This window comes from Chaetodon auriga, chromosome 4 (genome assembly GCF_051107435.1).
Source record: "Chaetodon auriga isolate fChaAug3 chromosome 4, fChaAug3.hap1, whole genome shotgun sequence".
NCBI classification, from domain to species: domain Eukaryota; kingdom Metazoa; phylum Chordata; class Actinopteri; order Chaetodontiformes; family Chaetodontidae; genus Chaetodon; species Chaetodon auriga.
This window is the reverse complement of record NC_135077.1, coordinates 8,600,317-8,615,697: the sequence shown is the minus strand read 5'-3', so window position 1 is coordinate 8,615,697 and position 15,381 is coordinate 8,600,317. Positions and strand designations below refer to the sequence as shown.

General features: G+C 43.3%; 2 protein-coding genes across 2 annotated transcripts; one reads left to right on the top strand and one right to left on the bottom strand.

The window, feature by feature from the left end:
- The first annotated feature begins 3,427 nt into the window (after nt 1-3,427).
- LOC143319720 (tumor necrosis factor ligand superfamily member 14-like) lies at nt 3,428-7,277 on the top strand. Its single transcript, XM_076728890.1, has 7 exons — nt 3,428-3,548; nt 4,059-4,319; nt 5,444-5,512; nt 5,604-5,637; nt 5,869-5,940; nt 6,036-6,273; nt 6,457-7,277. The coding sequence occupies exons 2-7, from the start codon at nt 4,122-4,124 to the stop codon at nt 6,644-6,646; spliced, it is 801 nt and encodes a 266-aa protein (XP_076585005.1). The 5' UTR covers nt 3,428-3,548; nt 4,059-4,121; the 3' UTR covers nt 6,647-7,277.
- A 2,269-nt stretch (nt 7,278-9,546) lies between these two features.
- On the bottom strand, nt 9,547-12,388 carry LOC143319783 (uncharacterized). Its single transcript, XM_076728998.1, has 3 exons — nt 11,858-12,388; nt 11,658-11,691; nt 9,547-11,352 (listed from the first exon to the last, which is right to left on the bottom strand). Exons 1-3 carry the CDS (start codon nt 12,095-12,097, stop codon nt 10,967-10,969), a joined length of 660 nt encoding a protein of 219 aa, XP_076585113.1. The 5' UTR covers nt 12,098-12,388; the 3' UTR covers nt 9,547-10,966.
- Nucleotides 12,389-15,381: the final 2,993 nt, after the last annotated feature.

Below are 15,381 nucleotides of genomic sequence, written 5' to 3'. Positions count from 1 at the left end.
CCTCTAGCCTGTGTTCCTTTGTGCTAATGTTGGACATCCACAGCCCAAACAAACCCCAGACATAGCAATGCATCAGTCTCCTTATCATTATCAAACAGGAAATATGAAGAATGCTACGACAAGACCAGGGGTGTGTGTAAAATGTGAACTGAAAGCAAAGTTTAGCTATCCAAATATAACTTCTGTAACTGTGAAGTGACGTGGGTAGAATCATAGCTCACTAGGCAGTTTTAATCAGCTACCGTAAGTCATGCTTGATCCAAGTCATTGCAGTTTGCCTACTGGTGTCCCGTAAACATCTATTCTTGGTCCACAGATGACTCTATTTTATTGGTACATTGCAGTTCCAAAGCAGATGCTGAGGCTAAACTCATCTCCATCTCGATGGCTCAGGTCACGACATGGTTGAAAGAGAGCTGCCATGTTTCTGTGCAAATCCAATAGACCTGCCAGTGACATACTTTTAGCAGGTGAACAGTTACTCCTTTCTTTTAAGTCACGTGTTCAGGAAACCCATAAAAGGGTCAAATTCAATCTTGCAAATTTCTGATGTTTGCACATTCTATAATTTTCACTCATGTGAATTGTCATATCTGTAAAGCCCTGGGCAAAGACAGGCAGCAGCTAGTCCAAGATGAAGTTTGAGCGGGAGTGGAGGAAGAAAGAGCAAGCAGGATGGTAGGTCTGAGACAGCTAGGCGCACGGACAAAGTGGGTATCTGTCGACCAGGCAGGTGATCACTAACCCTGGAGGCATGATCATGATGGGCCAGAGAGAGACACACCCCTCAGCCAAACCATGCAACAGGCCTCCTCTCCTCAGCTGCTAACCAGCAGTTGAAAGTCAACCTGGGCAAGAAGCTGAGGTTTCCTGAGCACATCGTCCCAACAACGTTCAACCCAGGCATGATCAACGCTACGAAGCAGGTGATCATGTTGGAGCTCCCTGTTCCTTGGGAAGAACGCATGGATGAAGCACAAAGGTGCAAATGTGCCAAATACCAGGAGCTGGGGGAGTAATGTAGGACGCAAGGCTGGAAAACCTCCAGCAAACTTACTGAGGTGCTGGGGCTTTGCAGGCTGGTCACTCTGCAAAGCCTTCACCAAACTCGACCGAGTGGAACTGGCAAAGAACGGAGCCATCAAGAGTGTCACTGGCTGAAGAGGGAGGCCCTGTGGTCAACTGCTGCTGGGATGCAAGCCGGGAACTGATCATCCTGTCTGGGTGGCCGGGGTGATCAGACTGTAGACAGATTAGACAGATAGACTGTTTGATGTTGAAAGACCCGAAACACTTGATGACCCCAGGTTAGATCATGTATTGCTGGTTTAAAAAGTTGGTCACAGGCCAACCAGAATACGCCAAAACCACTCAAATCATTATACAATCAAGCATTAAAAACACCAGTTAAAAACAAACTGATTTTAAGTTGGGATGACCTACTAAAATATGCAAACTGGTGCTTAGTATACAAAGTCAGTCATGACTTGGCTCCACTGCCAATTGTAGCCTATGTCAACAGAAGAACCCGTATGAAGAGAAGACAGCTCTATTCTGCTGCAGAAGAGTGCCTTCAGAGGCACAACACAGTGGAATATACAGTAATTCCAAATCCCATCAGACAATTAAACACTGTCAGCCATCATTTAAAACAATGGATGATAAATACTTACACATGTAAGCTGCTGTAACGTATATGTCCTGCTTGTTTGCAGTGTTGTTCTATAAGGCATGTACGTATGTCACCACTACTTTTACTTTCATAACTGTGTGTCCTTTTCCAATCTTTAAACTGCATCCCCTTTTCTGTTTTCGCTTTGATGTATTTTAGGACGTATTTTATGTATATGTATTTTATTTAATACAGCCCCATTTTAAATACACTCAGCTGAATGTTGTTTGGCAAAAATAGGAAATAGATCATCATTTAACTTATGCTATGAAAGTGAGGAGATTAAAAAAATAAAAAGAGTTAGTAAAATGGGCCACGTATGCTGTTTAATATATTATTCATGAAATCAGTTCCGCAGTTACAGTTAAACAATGATCACTTCTGGGGTTCCATACATGTCCAGCTCTCTCTCTTAGTATCTGCCTTTAACAAGCAACACCGGCCGAACTGTAGACTTCCGTCTGTCCTCCTTGAGTCTTTATCAACACTTAACACATTGTGCACTTGTGTGTGTGTGTGGGGGGGGGGCAGTAAGTAAGTCAAAGTGTATGCAGTGTAGTTTCAACATATGGTGCCTGTCATGACAAACTGTCCCCTCCTACAAGAGAGAAAAAAACCCAGATTGGTTCAAAATAACTCAGAGTTTTGCGATTGAGTTTCACTCTGATCCTTGAATCATCTCTTTTTTTTTTAACTGAAACACTTTTCATTACATTTAACACAGCACTTAAATAGCAGGGAAAAAGACCAGCGAGAGGTTTGATAAAGAGAGGAAACTGAAACTATTTCTCAAAATACTTTAGCACATGAAGAAAAAGAACAAAATCGACGAGATTGGCTGTAATTCTGTGCTTCTGCTCCGTTGAACACACATATGTAAGATGGAATTACATTGGTGGGATGCTGCAGGGGTAACGAAGCAGGCAAAGCAGATTGTACCTAAAAACAGAAGCGTGTTGATGTGTCACCCGTAAAAGAAACAATACGGGAGAAAAAAGGAAGAGGACAACGATACTTGACATGAGGAAGCTCTTGAGTGAAGCAGTGATCTTAAACATGTGAAGAAAAAAAGATAAAAAGCAAAACAAACCAAGAGGTGACACCACATTACAACAGGCCTTGCACCTAAACTGCGGTTTGCTTCACTGCCTCCAATCCTCTGCAACACAGTACTTATCTTCAATCACTGCAGGTCAGCCAGCTGACACGAAAAAAGATCCTAACGTTAAAATAAAAGCAACTGCTGAGATGTTTATATTGGCTAATATGTGAGAAAGCAGCAGCCTGTAAGAATAATACTGTGCTGCATTAAAATACAAATGAATCAGGCTGTGATAGTAGGTGGTGATATTAACAGCGGTGGGTAGCTGTTAAAGTATGGGTGTGAATTTAACAGTTTGCAACAACTCCTCCACTGTCCCCTCTGTGTTTAAGGTCACACTGCATGGTTCAATAGGACTAATAATGTCCCAGATGCATGGCTCAGCGAGAAAAACAGTCCAGTTTCTCAGGAAACTGACTAAAGAAAATAGCTTCAAAAGCCGAGAACACAAACCAAAAGTGTTCGACACACACGAAACACGCAGAGTGAGAAATTGAAGAGAGAGGAAGTGTCAACTGAGGGACGATAACTACATCCAGTAGTGTAGGGAGTGTCCCACGCACACACACACACACACATACTCACATGCACACTACTCACTCTCTCGCTCTCTGTCTTTCTCTCTTTGCTGCCTCTTCCTCATGTCATCTTCATTTCCTCCTTACATGAGCTGGCTTGAAAAGCAAAATTAGTGATAGCTGGCAGCAGGCGAGCAGACGCATGAGGTGAGGGAGGACAGATATCTACACTTGGAGGGTTTTCTTTTCTCAGAAGGTGAGATATTTAGAGTAATCATATGCGCTTAAAGGCTCAAAGAATGTTACTATTTTTTTCTCAGCTGTTTAAATATGTTTGAGATGTGTGAGAGGTGTGAAAACTGCCCTGTGCTGCTTGATGGTTGACTGAGCTGTGGCAGGAACATCTGGTGTACATCTAAATCATCATGAACTCTTTCGGAATTACTCTGAACAAAATATAAGAGTTGGACTTTGGATTCATTGAAGCTGCCTCTCCTTGTGTGCTAGCAGTAAGCAGGGTATGTTGAAATCACTTTGTTTCCCAGAAGCCTGTTGCATCGCATGTGCCTACTGTAAACAGAGTAGACAAAACGTCTGCTGTCATGTCTGAATGTCTCATGCCTCTCTTTCTCCGCCTTTTTCTGACTTCCCATCTTTATTTCTTTGCTTTTTCTCATCTCTCCACTGCCTGCCTGTCTTTTTGCCTCTCTGCCTTTCTGCTCCCTCTTTCTTTGCTTTACCTTACCCTAACCCCCATCTCTTCCAGCACCCCTTCTTCGCCACATCAGGCTCTTTGACGTGTAGCTTAGGTGGAGTGTGATCTGGTGGGATGGCAGAGGGCAGCATGGGTACATGCCCTCAGGTGTTTGTGGTGGACAGCCAGGCGAACTATACCTCCGTGCCCGGTGGGAAGAAGCCGAGGTGGGCGGGGGCAGGCCAAAAGTTTCTTCTCCTGGTGGTGGGACTCACCGTGCTGGGACTGGTTGTGGAGGGATTTTTAATCTACAATCTCTACCAAAAAACGGAGGTGAGGCTCCTTGTGTGTGTGTGTGCGTCCGTCTCAGTGAGGGGCTTGGCCTCGGTGTTTGGAACACATGGAAACTTCCTTTCAATTGAATTTCCCTGTTTAGCTCTACGTCATAACCAGACACACATACTCGCAGACAGATTAGTACGTGGGTCATTATTTGATGAAGTTCCTGGTTCAAAATTTCTTTCTTTCTCTAGGTTCTACTTCCCTTTCTTTTTGCTCTCAAGTGCAAAACCACAATTTAACTTCGCTTTTGAAAGAGTTTCATAATGCTGATTATTACACACCTGCCTCTACTTTGCATGTTATGTAATTTGCACCACAGATGAAAGTCAAACCTTAGAGAACATACAATGTCATGTTTTGTCTGGAATAACAGAGGCTAGTAAAGAGAGTGATGGACCAATTACCATTTATTTATATTATTTAAATAGTGCAAAAGTTTCATTATAAAACAAACTGAAAATGGGGGCGGCACAGTGGCGCCTCACAGCAAGAAGGTCGGCGGTTCGATCCTCGGGTCGGGCAGGGCCTTTCTGTGTAAAGTTTACATTTTCTTCCCATGCATGCATGGGTTCTCTCCGGGCACTCCGGCTTCCTCCCACAAACCAAAAACATGCTCATTACGTTGATTGGTGACTCTAAATTGTCCTTAGGTGTGAGTGTGACTGTGAATGGTTGTCTGTCTGTATATGTGGCCCTGCAATTGACTGGCAACCGGTTCAGGGTGTACCCTGCCTCTCGCCCATTGACAGCTGGGATAGGCTCCAGCCCCCCTGCAACCCCAAAAGGGATAGTCGGGTATAGAAGATGAATGAATGAACTAACTGAAAATGTACTTTTTAATTAACTTTTTAAAATTCATGTTGTTGTGTCACAACGTCTGTGTCTTTCTTTGTGCGTGTGACTTAAGTTATGTAAAAGTTAGAATGTGCTTGTATTCATTCAGGATATTTTCACATTTCCAATCATTTCTGTTGGTTTCCACGAGGCTGGGAACTTCCTGTACTTACACGCTCTTGAACTTTTGACATCTTGATTGCAAACACACACACAGATTGTGGTACTCACCTGTGCCTTCAATCTTCATCTCTCACTCACTTTTCTGTTTCTCCCTGCAGGCGTTTTCCCACTGCAACTCTCACCTTCTCTGCCAGAACCTGTCCAACCACAAAACATCTGGCCAGCAGGTAAGCGTGGGTGTATAGTAGGCATGTCTTTGTGTACAAATCATGGCTTATGCCAGAGTTTTGAGCTTTCACTTATTTTTTTCTGTTTCAGGGTGGCACCATAATGAGCAGAGTGGGACCTAAAGGTATGGAGAAAATATGTAATGTATGAATTAATCATGCATCTTTAACAACTGTCGACAGCTAGATGATGTGACATAAGATAAAATGTTGTAAATAAGATTACAGCACAAAAATTTTATTTGTTGAGAACAGGGCTCAAAACACATGCAAAACCTCACATACAAATTCAAATGTTGATTTGAACATTGAATAGTTGGTTGACTGGCTTATTGATCTGGCCCTTTCTTGAACAGCATCCAGTGAGCCTCCTACAGTGCAACCACATCTGGAACATGACCAACAGAGGCCATTTGCTCAACTGATTGGTTAGAGACCTCTCAATGCTCAACCCTAAATACTGTATTTGAACTTAATGGTTAAATTGAACTTTATTTTCTCTTCATTCGCATCTTCGTCTCAGGCTCCGGGAGTCCTATAGGGGAGAACAATGTGGTACAATGGGTACACAAAGGTGGCGAATCCATCACCTACAATATGGGTTACAGCAACGGCCGGTTGTTGGTCGAAAAGGAAGGCCACTATTACCTCTACTCCAAAGTGACATTAAATGCTGCAGAGGAGTGTTCGCTTATCCAGCACAAGGTCATGAAAGTCACCAAGGCCTACGATCACTCTATAGAACTTATGAAATCAAAAAGGTTAGTCAGTGTGCCACTCCTTACTTCCTTCCTCTGTCTTGCACATGTGCTTACAAGTGCCTGCTTGAGTGCAACCTGTTTGCTGCTTTGCCTCTCTGTATTTATAGGCAGGTTGAGATTAGTGCTGTGCTCATTTTTGCTGCAGTACGATTCCTTGTGACATCTGTGGCATGTTTCCTCTAGTTTCCGCTGCCGGACTCCGAAACCTTCAAGCGCAAAGTTTTCAGGTGGGGATGATCTGTGGAACAGTTTCCTGGCTGGGATCTTCCACCTACAGAAAGGAGATGAGATTTTTGTCACATTGGAGGACATACAGAAGATGCGTCCAGGAACTACTGACAATTTGATGGGAGCCTTTATGATATCTCCATAGAGGCATATGGAAATAGCTCTGTCCCACATTGTGATCAACAAGAACTAGTTTCCCTGGAGGTATTAGAGTGTTTGGTTTATTGCAAACATTGCTGTTTTTAGGTAACTTCACCACTTGAAGAATCACATTAGTAATGTTTGTTACAATGACAAAACCCAAAGACACATGTAAATTCCTTTATGACCTCCATGGTTTAGTTTTGGCGCTCTAGTGAGGCGCAGTGACTGATGGGTAATCTTGCTTGTCAACTTGCAGCGAACTGATGGACTCTTCAGTTCTTCTGGACACATCACATCCCACATCACATTTCCCTTTGAACTGAGCAGTTTTCGCAGGCTGAACACCCTGTGCACTTCACAGGAAACTATTGGAATGCAGGAAGCATTTGCAATGCACCTTATGTCTCTGTGTTAATTTACATATGTTGTGTTGAATTTTATATATCTAATATATACTATCCCGTATACATTATCTAAATTATACGGTGTCTGATGAATGTATTTGAATCACTTATGAAAAAGCAACAAATGATTGTGATATCATAAAATGTATCTGATATTCAGGTTATATAATCCTACTTGATAATTTGATATACGATATTCTGTTGTGTGAATAAAATACTGTTTCTTATCAAACAACAATATGAGGTGACATCAGTTCCTGATGACAGTCATATCTCGGACAGATGTCAACATCAATGTAAGAAATATTTTAAGTGGATAATCAGTGGGAGGAAGTTCAAACAGATTTTTTATCAGCTTACATCACAAACTGTGAAAAAACCAACATGAAACTGTTTGGAACCAGCTTGAATACCTGAAGCACACTGAGACAAACCACAGATAAGCAACCCACTCAACACAGCTGCAGATCTATAGATTTTCATTATACACAACTGCCTGCAAAGCAGTGTGTTTGTGTATATGCTTGTGTGTGAAATGCAGGATGTGGTTGTGTAAGGATGCATTGAGGAGAGGATGGAGGGGAGGTGGTGAGGCCGGTGTGGCTGACTCAGCTTTTCTCACAGTGCAGGGGAAAGTTTTGCAAACAGCAGCTGTATCAAATGGAAAAAAGAGCCATATAGAAGTACAGAAATTTTAAGTAAAGGATCGTTCAGCAGCCAGAAAGGGAATTCTGTCAGGGAATGAGGGTGGAAAAAGAAACAAAACAAAAAGTGTAAAAAATGCATGAAAATGGTGTGAAGGCACAGGAAACCATGTAGACAGGTAGACAGACAGGTAGGTGAGTGGAAAAACTGACCTCAGATGCTGCTAAACTATTTGGGTCATTTCCTGCCCTGAGACACAGATAAACATCTGTGCATCTGAGTGAAACAAACACACAATGAGATTACGCTTTTGCAGCTTGAGTGTGAACACTTTGCAAAGAACACCTCATGTTGCGCATTCTTTGCACTGTTGACATGCATCAAGTATATTTACTCAAATACTGTACTGAAGCACAATTTTTATGTGCTCGTGCTTCTTTGGAGTACTTCTGTCTTGTGCCACCTTATACTTTTACTCACTACACTTTTCAGAGGTAAACAGTTTTTAGTCACTTTGATTTTAATTACATTGCATATATCATAAAATATGATGCATTGTTCTAGATTAAACTACTGAACAGTTGTAAAATAGTTCAAATTAGCTCAAACTTGACCATACTGCAACATAAAAAGGCTGCTTACACATTAAAGAGAAGTGTGTGTGTGTGTGTGTGTGTATTGGTCATTTGGCTTTCGCTGGCACAAAGATGAGCAAGTCCAGTCCAGTGTTATTAGTAGTTGGTGTGACAGTCCAATAATAAGATGCCCTTCTCCAGGCAAAATCAAGCCCTCTGCTGTTTCTTGCCCTTCACCACCGAAGCAAGGGTTGCTGAGGCAGCTGAAAAGGATGTCTGGACCATCCTCTCATCCCGCTGTTAGATGGTGTAGCAGCTGCCCTTGAAGCCTGGGGCACTCTGCCCTGGGGCTGCGAAAGCACAGTGGAGAGCGGGCCCGACGAGGGATGAGGATTCACAGGGCAAGCGACTCTTTCTACTGCCACTGAACTTGAGGGTTTTGTGAAAAGGGCTTATTGGAAAGATATGAGGCAGCAGAGAGAGCAGCAGAAGGTTTTGCATTGGGCATGTTCAAACTGCCAACTGCATTTGTAAAGCATTAGTACCAAGTGGCAACTTCCAGGGCTGAAAAACGAATCCAGTGCAGAGACCAGCCAATCCCCGTAGATCCCCATATTAAAATGCCCAACCTTACAGCAGACAGAAACATGATAAAAAAAAAAAAAAAAAAAAAAAAAAAGGTTTTGGTCTCTATAGCTAATTTCCCCATTCATGGCAACTGCATGAGGGCACATTTTCATATAACTCACTTATAGAAATTATGTTAAACTTATGCATAATTATGGGAATAGCATGTTTGACAGATTTACCTGTTGAATAAAATTTGATAATCACTCTTTTTTTTTTTTTTAGCTGTTTTTGGTCTCTACCAATTCCTGAGATAAATATCTGTCTATTTAGCTGCTAAATGCTCCACCATGTTCACCAGCTAGTTACTAACTTTGTCTGTCAGCTATTTGGTGCTGAGCAGATAGAGTTCAGTGGGTTTTTAGATTTTTTTTTCTTAGAAAACAGCTGCTGCTGAAAACAAAAATATGAGCCAGTGAGAGTGAAACAAAACAGTAAAATTGTAATAATAATAATAATAATGATAATAATGTGCTGAAAGTCACTATAAAACGCTGTAAAGCTGAAGGCAGCTGCTCATCACTACTAGAATGTAGCTTTGAACGTAAACAATGAATTGTACTTGATGTATTTCTCATTTGGGGAATCAGTACCGTTGAAGACAGAGCGGCCATTAAGCAAATAAACGAAGGGCAAACAAGTTTAAAACACACACACACACACACACACACACACACACACACACACACACACAGAGGCATCAGAAATAAAAGACATACACAAAATGGCTCGTCAATATTAATTCATTGATTTGGAAAGCAGATCCATTTTTGTGACATGCATAAAAGGTGGATTTGTCTTCAAACGCAACATAGACTCATTAATCCAACCATAACTTTTCGATTTGCATTTGGCATTTCCTTTCAGATGCAAACATGTGAGCATGCCCTCCGCTTCGTGCCTGTGCTGATAAAATGAAGGCCATAACTCGAATATCACGAAGGGAGGCTTCTTTTTTTTTTTTGTCACTTAACATCTGCACCTCGCGTTTATCTAACACAGGAGGTTACTTGTGTTGGTTTGCTGCCCCACAGTTTTTTTTCTTAACCACACTGTATGGTAAATAAACAGGATGTGATGTACATCCAGTTCCCAGTATTGACTACGTAACAGAACGAACTTTCCTTTATCTGTACTCTTATTATACACTAGACTTGAAACTGTCACAACCATTCTCACACGTCATTTTCTACTTGTCACACTAAAATCGTCTCAGTGTTCACCTTTCCATGTTTAATATGGACTGCATGAAATACATTCACCAATGTGTAGTTTGTCCATAGGACTTACATATTTTTCAAAAACAATACATTTCTCAATTCATGAGTCCACATATAGAAGCTGTTTTAGTAATTCCGGTCATGTTTTCATTATGGAAGCATCATTTGAATGGGACACTGTTTCTGTAAAAGTTATTTTAAGCTTTACTCGTCGTTGTTACTCATTTGCACTTGCTCATTTGCCGTAAGAGATTACATGACTCTGCTTGACTAGATCTGACGGAAGTTCCTGCGGAGCTTGTGCCTTGGAGGGGTTTTGGAGCAGAGTTGTATCAGTCACACATTTTTGTCAGCCCATCCATTTATAAAATGAAAACAGAGCCAAATATTCATATCTAACCCAGTGTAGGCTGATTAAACTTTCAGTGTATTGCACATCAACACTAATGTAGTGATATCTACATCAAAATAAACATCTATAAAAAACAGCAAGACAATTATAAATATACATATATAAATAATTCACTAAATAATCACCAAATAAATATATAATATACAGAGTAACATTTAAACATAATAATACAGAATGAGGTGAGAGTCCAGTCTTTTTCATCTGCTGTTGCATCGTCATAAATGCATCCTCTCCTCAGATTCCACCTTAAGATCCTGCAGAACGTCCTATTCTTACACCTTGAGTTTGCCATAAACCTCATCAGAGCTTTGGAAATGGCAGGAGCGCCTGCCCGTTTTCACCTCAGAAGACACAGACTGGAGCTGCTCTTCACTGATGACCCACAGGTCACAGGCAGATCTGCATCTTGATGGCAGTAGTGCCACTACAGTGTCCACATTAGTCCACGAGGAACATCCCGAATCGGGAGCTGCTCAGCTCCAGTTTCCAGTACTGCAGTCCCTCCTTTGGCACAGTCATCTGAGTTAACAGTTTCTGCCCATCTATCCGGCTCACTGTCCAGCACTTCCTGCTCACAGGTGTTTTATCTGCCACAGCTGGAAGCTCCACCTCGCAGGTGAGCTTGTCGCCTATGTGCACGCTGAGGTGGCCTGCGGTGCAGTTGAAGGTGCAGGTGAGGTTGAGATCAATGAACATGAAGTAGTTCCCCACCTTTTTAGGTTTCAGAGAATTCTGTTGTGCGTCAAACAAGAAGTTGTTTCCTACAGATGTCCCAGCACCATACGCGACTGGAGCCCACTGCATGGTGGAGGTCTTCAACTCGCCTGCAGGTGGAGACAAACAGGTGTCATTTAGATGAGGTTCACACAGTGCAAGTGTAAAAGTTACATTCCTGTCTGCTGTGGATTTGATACAGCTAAGAACCACATGCAAATGAACAATCTTTAGGCTATCTTTAATGACTGGAAATGACACTTTGCCCATGAAGGGGAAATGAGACGCTATGACCTTAAAGGAACACACCATTATTATCTAACTACTCTAAATGTCCGCAGGCTATAATTTTGTGACTCTGTCCATAAACTTTTTTTGTTATTTGGCCACTTCTAGCAAATAAAAGTAGACTTACTTGAGGTGGCTTCCAAATAGGCAAAGTTCTGCATCTGTTGACAGAAAGAGAAAAGAAGACAGATGTGAGTTCAAATGTGCGGAGGACGTGGGTCAGACTTGAAAAGAAAAGAAAAGAAAAGAAAAGAAAAGAAAAGAAAAGAAAAGAAAAGAAAAGAAAAGAAAAACAGCTCATTGTTCTGATTTGAATCATTTGTTTACCTTGTATACTGGGTCAGGTGCATCTCCTGACAGCTTTAATGCCTCAACCCCAATGGACGGACGCGCGGGCTCCAGTTTGGACCGCAGCTCGAGCACAGCCATCGATCCGCCGACAGCCACAGCTGCCACCGCCACAAACAGAAAAATGACAGATATGACGAGGAAAACGTCCAGGCAGTTTCCTCGCCGACGGCCGCTCTTCTGGAGTGACTCAACATCCATTTCTTCTTGTTGTCCCATCAATCGATAGAGTGCTGAAGCTTCGGGACGAGTGTCCACTCCGTTCACTTTTCAGGCTCTGTGGATAAAAGGCTTGAGGTTGCAAATGCAAGCTTTGGAAGTTGTACAGCTCCAGGTGCTTTACGTCCACACAGCAGCACAGTCCTGTCCGCGTCTTTAGGTGAGTGTCGCCACTCTGAGGACCGCGGTGTCCTTATATACTCTACTCTACCATACAGTCAGTTTCAGACAGGGAGGAAAAACGCGGAAGTCATGGATTTCCCTCTCGCCTCCTCACACACGCCTCCCTGCTTCGTTGCATGTACACGAGGTGAGAAAACTAGACGCGCAGACTTTCCGCAGATCTCACTGCTGTTGCGCAAGTGCGCCCTGACGAGGCAGTGCATGCGGTGGAAAACGAAAGGGAGAGAAGACTCGCTGCCTCCATCCTCATCACATTCCGACGCACAGTGAAAAAGTCTGTCTGTGGGTATCTTGGTATCTTGATCAGACCCTTGCCAGCCAATCAGATTTCAATCTTATCATGGCACAGACAGCGTAAAGCCTCGACGGAGACAGATGCACGAGATCCACATCATGTGCGAGAGAGGGGTGAGGCAGAAACAACTCAAAAAGATGTGTTTCCCGAGAGAGAGAGAGAGAGTGAGAGAGAGACAGAGAGAGAGAGAGAGAGAGAGAGAGAGAGAGAGAGACAGAGAGACAGAGAGAGAGAGCTCGTGGCTGCGAGGGAAAGGGGAGGGAAAGTGATTTTCACTCCAACTGTTGGAACAAAAGATGGACTTTTACGTGACGCATCAGCGCGTGGAAAATCAGCACTTTGTGTTGCTTAAAGTCACTCTGGACGCTACATCTACCATTTTAATTAAGCTGTAGTAGCATGTAGTCATTTCTGCTCTGGTGTTTCATTGGTTAAGAATATTGTGCTTCCATGTTTACAATTTACATTTACAATGTCATTTACAATTCCAAAAATGAATGCTCAAAATGAGCAGGAAAAGCAGTCCAAGTCCGTTCCTTAACACCCATTATGAGAATTCTTAATACTACAGCGTATATTGATATTCTAGGCAGGAAAATGGTCTCCTTCAGACGAAACCTCCGGTCCCTCACACCGGCTCAACCTTCCAATGAGGTCTTGGCAACCATGCCTCCTCACAGTGTTTTCTCCTTACTCCCTGTGAATGAGGCAACAGACACACTCTGCTCTCCATTAATCTCCTCTCTAAACAATCTATGTCCACTCTTATCCAAACTTGCTCGTAAAACCCCCACCAGTTCGTGGCTCACCGGTGTCATCACAGAGCAACGGGTGGTGCTCAGAGCAGCCGAGAGAATGGAGCAAAACCATTGATCCCTCTGACCTCAGTGACTATCAGACTCTCCTATCTGCATTCTCCTCCCACCTGAAAAGTGCCAAGTCCACTTATTATCAGGAGAAAATCAGTGGTACCAAAGACGCTCGGGAACTGTTTTCTGCTTTTAAATCACTACTCAACCCCCCACCGCCTCCACCCTCAACTTTGCTCATAGCCGATCAATTTGCTTCCTTCTTCACTGATAAGGTTTCAACCATCAGCAACCAGTTCTGTGAGCCTGACCAACTCAGTAGGATACCACCAGCTAACAGAGCTTCACTCTCCTCATTTTCCCATGTCACAGAGGAGCAAGTCTCCAACCTTCTGCTCGACTCTCGCCCGACTACCTGTCCACTCGACCCCATACCCTCTGACCTCCTGCTGGCCATCTCGCCGCAGACACTCTATGGAGACTGTGCTTTTATCTGTAGTGGAAACACTACGATCAGCTAGAGCTACTGGGCAGTCCTCTGTTCTACCATTGCTCAACCTATCAGCTGCCTTTGACATGGTTAACCACCAAATCCTCCTCTCCACACTCGCTGAGCTCGGCTTCTCAGGATCGGCCTCTCAGGATCTGCTCTCCGCTGGTTTGAGTCCTACCTCTCAGGGATATCCTTTGCAGTTTCCTGGAGGAGAGAAGTGTCTAAATTCCACTGCTTGTCCACAGGGGTACCTCAAGGGTCAGTGCTTGGACCCCTTCTCTTCTTAATATACACCACCAAACTAGGTGCAGTCATCTGCTCACATGACTTCTTATACCATTCATATGTTGACGATACCCAGCTCCTCCTTTTGTTCCCGCCAGATGACTCACTGTCTCGGCTTGGATATCAGCATGCCTCGCCGATATCTCGGCATGGATAATGGAGCGACACCTTCAGCTTAACTGTCAAAGACTGAGCTCCTTGTCATCCCAGCTGGTCCCTCTATACAACAACAGATCAGTATCCAGCTTGACTCAGCTCTGCTCACTCCCGCAAAATCTGCAAGAAACTTGGGTGTCATGATGCATGTAACCTCTGTCGCTTGGTCATGCCGACTGGCCCTGTACAACATCAGGAAGATCAGACCCTACCTGTCTGAGCACACAACTCCTAGTATAAGTGCTGACACTATCACACCTTGACTGTTGTAATTCCTTACTGGCAGGGCTCCCAGCATGCTTGTTAAAACCTTTGCAGATGATACAGAATATGGCGGCTCGCCTGGTATTTAACCAGCCCAAACAAACGCATGTCACTCCGCTGTTCATATCCCTCCACTGGCTCCCAGCTGCTGCCCGCATCAAATATAAGTCCTTGATGCTTGCCTACAAAATTGCCAACAAAACCACTCTGACCTACCTGAACTCCCTCATTCAGGTTTATGCTCCCTCCCTCTCACTACGTTCTGCCCAGGATGGCGCCTGGTGCTGCCACTTCCAAAAGGCCCCAAGTTTCTAGCTAGACTCTTTTCTTCTGTGGTTCCCCGGTGGTGGAACGAGTTACCAAACTCCATTCCTTCTGCAGAGTCCTTCTTGATCTTTAGAAAAAGACTGAAGACCAAGCTCTTTACTGAACGCCTTGTTTTATAAAAAAAAATAAAAATCTCAGTCGACTCTATGCGCTTTTTGCATTACTTCATAGCACTGTCTCGTAGCACCTATGTCCAGTTGGACCAGAAAGTTGCATTAGGGCACTTACTCTTGTTGTTCTCTCCTGTTTAGAACCTTGCTTGTGTATGAAAATCTCATATGTACATCATTTTGGATAAAAGCGTCTGCCAAATGACAAATTGTCGTTGTTGTTGTTGAAATAGTATGCCTCCAGGTTTAAGTCTAGGCAAGGCCCCTTGAACACAAAGCTGCCCACATGCACAAAAAACATATAAAGAAATGGTTTTCTCACTTTGGTGTGGGTAAACTTGACTGGTTACACCAGGCTCCTT

Coding starts and splice junctions, on each gene's coding strand:
- LOC143319720 (XM_076728890.1), top strand. CDS start 4,122: ATGGCAGAGGGCAGCATGGGTACATGCCCTCAGGTGTTTGTGGTGGAC. Junction 5,513..5,603: donor ACAAAACATCTGGCCAGCAG/GTAAGCGTGGGT, acceptor TTTCTGTTTCAG/GGTGGCACCATAATGAGCAG. Junction 6,274..6,456: donor GAACTTATGAAATCAAAAAG/GTTAGTCAGTGT, acceptor TGTTTCCTCTAG/TTTCCGCTGCCGGACTCCGA.
- LOC143319783 (XM_076728998.1), bottom strand. CDS start 12,097: ATGGGACAACAAGAAGAAATGGATGTTGAGTCACTCCAGAAGAGCGGC. Junction 11,692..11,857: donor CACCTGACCCAGTATACAAG/GTAAACAAATGA, acceptor TTCTGTCAACAG/ATGCAGAACTTTGCCTATTT. Junction 11,353..11,657: donor CTATTTGGAAGCCACCTCAA/GTAAGTCTACTT, acceptor CTCCACCTGCAG/GCGAGTTGAAGACCTCCACC.